Source organism: Orbicella faveolata, unplaced genomic scaffold (assembly GCF_042242905.1).
Source record: "Orbicella faveolata isolate gen_17 unplaced genomic scaffold, um_ofav_v1 contig_12, whole genome shotgun sequence".
In the NCBI taxonomy this organism is placed as follows: Eukaryota; Metazoa; Cnidaria; class Anthozoa; order Scleractinia; family Merulinidae; genus Orbicella; species Orbicella faveolata.
The window spans coordinates 13675001-13682500 of record NW_028301539.1 but is presented as its reverse complement, the minus strand read 5'-3'; the positions used below and the strand labels follow the sequence as shown (position 1 = coordinate 13682500).

At 37.8% G+C, this 7500-nt stretch overlaps 1 protein-coding gene across 3 annotated transcripts in view; it reads left to right on the top strand.

Moving 5' to 3' along the window:
• LOC110057937 (ubiquitin conjugation factor E4 B-like) overlaps positions 1 to 7500 on the top strand; it is a 320893-nt gene that overhangs the window by 92042 nt on the left and 221351 nt on the right. For all 3 annotated transcript variants that reach the window (XM_089283777.1, XM_089283778.1, XM_089283776.1), the window contains exons 6-7: positions 291 to 391; positions 1206 to 1323. In XM_089283777.1, coding sequence (XP_089139903.1) covers positions 291 to 391; positions 1206 to 1323 — 219 coding nt within the window. The remainder of the gene's footprint in view (positions 1 to 290; positions 392 to 1205; positions 1324 to 7500) is intronic.

The window sequence follows — 7500 nt, the reverse complement described above, 5'->3', positions numbered from 1 at the left end:
ACTGTGCCAGTCTTTGTTTTCCTTATTAAATATGCACATATTTGTGAGCCTAGTGACACGTGTAGCATGCTTTGTCTTCTCATGCATGCCTGTGCCATCTCCTTTTCCCTGTTTTCTCAAGGAATGTCACAATTTGTTTATCCAGGTTGGTCATTCAGAGGACAAAGTTTCAGATAGGGAATATCATACTAATTGCACTTAACTGGTTCACATTAACATGTATGAAAGAGAAATTGTTCACTGTATAGTTTAGCTTGTGTTTAATATGTTTTTTTCCCTGAAAAATTTAGCGATCCCAGGAGGAAAGATGGATCGTTAGTCTATCTCAGGCTCGTCATCAGTGTGTTTTATTTTCATTACTTATTCTCCAAGGATGTTTCAGTCAAGAAAGGTGAGCGTACCTGTATTTCATTTCAAGAAAGAAATGAAAAATTTTTGTTCCTTTTTTGGATGTCCTTTTAAATGTTGACTTGTGAATATTTATCTATTTCAGTTATCATTATTTTTTCATCCATTATCATTTAATATTTAAGTGTATATTATTTTACCATTTTAGATAGTGCAGGTCCACATCAGGACTTAATGTCTTGCCAGTTCCCCAACCTGCTTTACCAAGTAAATTATGTATGTATGTATGCATGTATGCATGTATGCATGTATGCGTGTATGCATGTATGTGTGTATGTGTTGCCGAGGAGTACTCATTGAAAATTTGGGTGGGGTAACTGTGTGGCTTGCAGACCAAAATATGCAATTTTCCTCACCCTATGTCAGACCTAAAAGGCCTTATGCATCCCATGGAGCAATGAGGACAGATGATGTCAGACCTAAAGTTTATACCCTATTCCAGACCAGACCTTACCTATGAACTGCTTCTATTCACATGAACATTTTGAGGTGTTTGAATTCCAATGGTTAATAACACTGCACCTCTCAAGAGATGAATAATAACAGTGATAAAGTATAGTTTCCTCTGAAAATTATACCTTATTCCTGAGTGTAGCTGACAAACTATGTCCCATTGCAGACCAAGAAAGTGAATATCATACTCGTTGGGGCCACACATAGCTGTAGCAACAATATTGTAAAATTCCCTTACTGGGGTGTGATCCTTATTTCATGTGATGTACTTTTTAAGAAATTGAAAATGGTGGAGGTTACTATGTAAATCTAATTGGGCTGATGAATTTTCTTTTTCATGAAAGACCTATCCCTCAGAAGTCACCTCTGGTGCATCTTCTTATCAATGAAGAAGGTAACATTCCTTGGTTGTTCCTTGTGGATCTTGTCAAAACAGCAGCAAATGAAGATTTACTTGAACAGGTGAAAAGGAGATGCTGTTAACTTAAGATTCTTTCATCAGCTCTTGTTTTTACACTATTAGGTCCAGAGTAGATGAAAATTAACTCAGAATGAAAATGTCAATCATTGCCTGAATTAACTTTTGAAGATGATCACCTGGTGGGTAATCCATTGCAAATACATCAAACAGTATTTATTTGGATCATAAACATTACGACCTCAACATGGACAAAGACTTGGTGTGTAATTCATAGATTTCAGGTTTTAATCAACACATGCATGATGAGGCACTAGAATTACCGAGGGTCACTGGACACCACTTAGTATCCTAGTGACAGAATGCAGATTCATCAAAACAAGTTGTCCGGCTTTATTGATCGCAAACCTGTTTTGATCACATGAGCTAAATGCACGGTTGACCGAAAAAGTAATGGCACTTCCACAAACAGTGGGCTTCAAAGCCCTGTCGATGAAGGAGGAGTTTAATGTGCTTGCACTGTTTCTCCAATTGCATCCAAACAGGTTTTACTACACAGCTTGCATCTAAAACTCCCAGTGGAATGTGTTGTAAAACACATCACGTGTTACTAGGTAGCAATGCTCATACATACAAATCTCACACATGTAACGTGGAATTCCTCCACACTGGACAGCTCCTAAGTAGAAGATATGTGATATGAGAATTAACATGGTGTAGACATGTACAAGTCAAAGCAGTTTTTACTTGAGAAAGTCTGTGGCAGATTTAGGGGGTTCGGTCCAACACCCTAAATTAGAAAATATGAGACATCATAACATGCTGACTTGGCCTCAGTATGCCTGAAGCCTATTTCCAAGGACCTCAATTTTTAAAATTATCCGGGGAAGGAAGCCCCCTGATCCCCCCACAGGGAACCTCCCTTGGCAGTCAGTATCTCAAACCCCTTCTCTAAAATTCTGCATGCACCCTAGAAAGTAATTTGCATTTGCTTTGGTTTTGGAATATTATGCCAAGTGATTTTCTGAAGTGCTTGTTCTACTTTGCCATCCAATCAGTTGTAAAACTAAAACCAATTTTCCTGCTCTTTGCGTTTATTTGCCTTGGGTTATGATTGGTTGACTACATTGTGAATACTTTGGTTTCGATTTTAAGATACTCAATTGAAACTCCCTCTATAACAGACATAATTATACATGTATATCAGAGTGTCCAGATAATGTTTTCCTTAGGGTTAAAAATGCCAAAATTATTATAGATTTTTTTGCAATTTTTAATGTATTTCATCATTTTAGCTAACTAAATAAATAGTACTTATTTCATACATACAAGCAAAGCTATTAGTTTCTAGATAGAGAATTTGTTGATAAATATAAAAATGTTACATTGGTTTCAAAGAAAAGCTATTATAAATCTTTAAAAACCCAACATTTTGGCTATTAACATAAGCCTTCTTCAGGGGTAATAAAAAACATAATGAAGTGACAAGTATATTTAAGATTGCATAGTTGCTAATTAAAAACCGAATATATTAGGAAATTCGTTCTTATCCAATAGAGTCAAGGCTCTGTAGTCTTGGGGCAGGTACATGCCGTCATTGTGGTTGAGTGGACTTTTTGCACATGTTAATTTCCCAAGCCTCTAAGAGGCATCGGTTTCGCCAACTTGTGCTGGCACGTAATATTGTAGACAATTCCCACGAGATAGCGTGACCAGATTGTGAACAATGTTCAGCAAGTGCGGATTTCTTGGGATGTTTTTGTTCGACCGCTTTTTGGCGTTCTCTGAGCTGAGTATTGGATTTCTGTTTGGTCTCCCTGATGTAGTTTTTGTTGCAATCTTTGCATGGAATGGACTAGATTACACCGTGCGCTTTTTTTTCTTTTTTGATCTTTTGGAACGGGATCTTTCGGCTTTGGAAATAAGTAGAATTGGAGAATCGATGAACAAGACAATAGGCCGAAGAGGGTAACCCAGTTCATGAACTTTCAGCAAACCATAGAAATGAGGTGGTAGTCCATCAGAACTTCAGAGTTTCTTGTACAGACTATCACTGATATTATCCCCTCATTTAAGTTTGGCCACGTTTTCATTAAGCTTTCTTTCTGTCTGTTGTGTGGGATCTTTATCGAGGATCTTGTAGGTTTTGTGGTCATTAAGCATTTTCTGTACCATTTTGTTGTAGTCCTTGCAATCCATGACAACAATACAATTTCCCTTATTTGTTGAGATAATGAGTCAATCTTCATCTTTGCACAGATCGTAGAAAACTCTGAGCTTGTCTTGGGGTAGGTTTGAAGGTGGGACAGTGGCTCTGTGCAAAACTTGCAAAATTTGGGAACTTAAAACAAGTTTATCCTCTTCTGGTAATGTAGGAATACCATCTTCAACACCAGCTACGATTTCCACTGTTGGTATTTTTCTGGGAGCCAAAGCAAAATTTGTGCCTCTCTGGAGCACAGACATTTTAGCATTACTCAGTGGTTTACTGGAAATGTTCAGCGCCCATTTATCGCAGCTGATTGTGTCATTTGGGAATGACTTATTTGACTTTGAGGTAGGGGCATGAAGTTTCTTCAAATAGACAGCTTTAACCTTGTAATCCTCCTCATATTGTTGTTCTTGACCCAGAGTCTGAAGGTGGTCAAGGTCACTTCATTACATTTTTTATGTCTTCTTCGCTTGTTTCCAAAATTATAACTATGAAGCTGTACCTATGTCAATTTTGTAGGTCAACAGTCGAGCTTTGTTTGCTAGAGTGCTGCAAGAAATCAAAACCAGACAAGACATTGTTGGGTTAAATTTTGGCCACGCAGAATGGCCAATTTATTGATTAAAACTAATACATTATGAACGAATTATTATTTGATAAGCTCTTGCAAAGGTGAGGTCATGAGAAAAAAGGCGAAGTGCCTATATCACAAATACATAATATAAATGAGGTGGAGGAAGGGAGCAGGAGGGTCGAACTCACTGAGTGTGTCTGGTCTGGAGACAAAGAGGACAACTTGAGAAACATGTCACGTCTTATACTGATCGCTGAAAGTGAGTCTAGGTTATTTTCCATGAAACTCGTGACTACCAGGGAATTTGCTATTGTTATTGAAGTCATAAGATTGTCCTGTGATGGTCTTGTGATTATTGCTTAATCAAGTTTGTACTTTACTGAGCTAACCGCTGACCGGTTAGCTCAGTTGGTAGAGCGTTGGACTACCGTGCGGGAGGTCTCAGGTTTGAGCCCCAGACCGGACCAACACTCAGGGTTTTAAAATAACTGAGGAGAATATGCTGCCTTTGTAATGACATCTGCAAATGGTTAGATATTCTAGTCTTCTCGGATAAGGACGATAAACTGTAGGCCCCGTCTCCTGCATCTTCAGTGTTATGGTCAGCAGGGGATGTTAAAGAACCCACACACTCATCGTAAAGAGCAGGGCACAAAGTTCCCAGTGTTGTGGTCTGGTCTTTGCCCATTGTGCTGTTGAAATGCTCGGAGACATTAGCTGTTAAAGCTACTCTACAATCCGAGGGTAAATAAAGTATACTACTACTGCTGCTGCTGCTGCTGCTATGACCCTGCCCCCATTAAAGTAACGCCAGAAGCGTGGGTATAAGCCGTAAACGCTTTTATTTGCTGACAAATAAAATTTATTTATGTCTTCTTCCCTTGTTTCCAAAATTATAACTATAAAGAAAGAAACTAAATTAACGCTGCACGAACAGCTAAAAAAAGAATCACAATATCTGTATGAAAAGAGGGGTGAAGGTGCAAGGTTTCGCTCTAAGCTTCGATGGACCGAACAGGGAGAGAAACCAACAAGGTATTTTTTCAATATGGAGGCAAAAAGTTTTAATCAGAAGACTATTACTGAGCTGGAAACTAGCGAGGGAGTTAAAATAACGGGCCACAAGCAATTATTACAAGAAACTGAAAATTTTTATCAGAATTTATACCAGTCAGAATATGCTGGTTCACATGGACTCTTCGCAGACTTCGTCCACTCCATGTAACTTCCTAGGCTGAGTGATGATGACAAAGAATTTAGAAGGAGAATTAGCCATCGCAGAATGCCGTCAGATTTTGAAAACATTCAATTTTGGAAAGTCACTAGGTGAAGACGGCTTTACAGTAGAGTTCTGTACAAAGTTCTTTGAGCTTCTAGCTAGCGACTTAGTTGAAAGTCTACACACAGCAGATTCTGACACTCTGAAGCTCACAAATTGGCAGCCAATAACCTTGTTAAATGTTGACTACAAGATTGCATCCAAAGTAATAGCTACACAAATTAAAAATAGGTCCGCAATGCGTACATGTGTCTAGTGCAGGGTAATAGAGTAATGTGTGTATGATTATATAGGATTGCGTTAGACTTCGTGAATGCAATTAGGATTTATCTGCCATAGAGTACAGGAGTGGAGGCTGGGGTATAATGTGAAGCTCCAACAGTGTAGCAAAGAAAAATGGCCTGAACTAACAAACGTGTTGAAGGTGATATTGAAAAGTAAGGAGGAGTAGAGGTTGGTCTGCTTTGGGGTGTGGTTGAAATTATTGCAGACATTTTTCTGGAAGTAGTGCTAACTATTATGAATTTGTTATTTTTAACATCACAGTGGCAACGATGAAATGAATTGAACACAACTTTATTTCAAGGCAACTAGGTGAATCTTAAAGTAAGATTCATTGTGACGTCATTCTTGCTTTGCCAGTCTACTTCTGAATAACAGTTTTTGTAACTCTAACGAATAGCTTTCATCCAACTTGTGAATTAACAACAACAATAAAAAGAGGTATTAATTACTATAATAACGTGGCTGTTTACTGACTGACATTCTGTTGTCATTCTTGTCTTGTCATTCACAATGTACATGTAATATATAAGATATACGAACAGTTTGTGTAAATTTTAGTAGCTTTCATCCAACTTGTGAAGTAACAACAACAAAACGAGGAACTAATATCAATAATAACGTGGCAGTCTACTGACTGACATTTTCAACTACTTTGCTTCGTCGATTATAAGTTATACAGATGGGTGGCGAAGCAAACAGTGTAGATTCTATGTCTGCTTGAGTAAGACCTTTTGCTTTGACAGTATCACTAGTAAGCTTAGCAATTTGGTGAATAGCATCTTCAAATAAAGTAAGATCTATTTTGTCATCATTTGTGTCTTGAAATAACACTTGATTTTCAAGGCAACTAGGTGAATATTAAAGTAAGATTCATTGTGACGTCATTCTTGCTTTGCCAGCCTTCTTGTAAATAACAGTTTTTGTAACTTTAACGAATAGCTTTCATCCAACTTGTGTATTAACAACAACAATAAAGAGAGGAATTAATTACTATAATAATGTGGCTGTTTACTGACTGATATTCTGTTGTTATTCTTGTCTTGTCATTCTACAATGTACATGTAATATATAAGATATATGAACAGTTTGTGTAAATTTTAGTAGCTTTCATCCAACTTGTGAAGTAACAACAACAAAACGAGGAACTAATATCAATAATAACGTGGCAGTCTACTGACTTACATTTTCAACTACTTTGCTTCGTCAATTATAAGTTATACGGATGGGTGGCGATTTGGTGAATAGCATCTTCAAATAAAGTAAGATCTATTTTGTCATCATTTGTGTCTTGAAATAACACTTGAGCAAACCAGTGTGCTTTAGAAGCTGTCTGCTTTTGCTTGAAATGGCACTTGGCTCATTCTATAAAAGCATGTTCAGGACTGGGATTAACCTTTTTATTGCACTTGCGACAGATAGGAGGCAACTTGATTTACTCCAATTATTTCTCCATTAACTGTGGTACTTTCAAGGACTGTAAATGGGAGAACTTGTTGAAATTGTGGGGCAGATTCAACTGTGGAGCCAGATTTGGCAGTGTTTAGGCAGATTTCATGGCTCATCTTGTCCTTATATACACAGATATCCCGGAAGTTGTACGTGTCACCCTGCTTGATGCTGCCAACAAAGTTCTCCCATAATGTCATTTTCATGGTTCCTGATGGATCAGCAATAATGGCTTGTTGGATTTGTAGGTTTTTGGAACCGACAGTTTTTGAAGGATACAAATGGGTAACTTGGGCAGTTACTGTAACTATTTGGCCAGGACACACAGATTTGAAGGTGGACAGGTTCATCATTGTGGGAAGTTTAACCTTATCAAAGTCTATTGCTGGAAAATGTTCAATGGTTACATCATGACCCATCAGCAA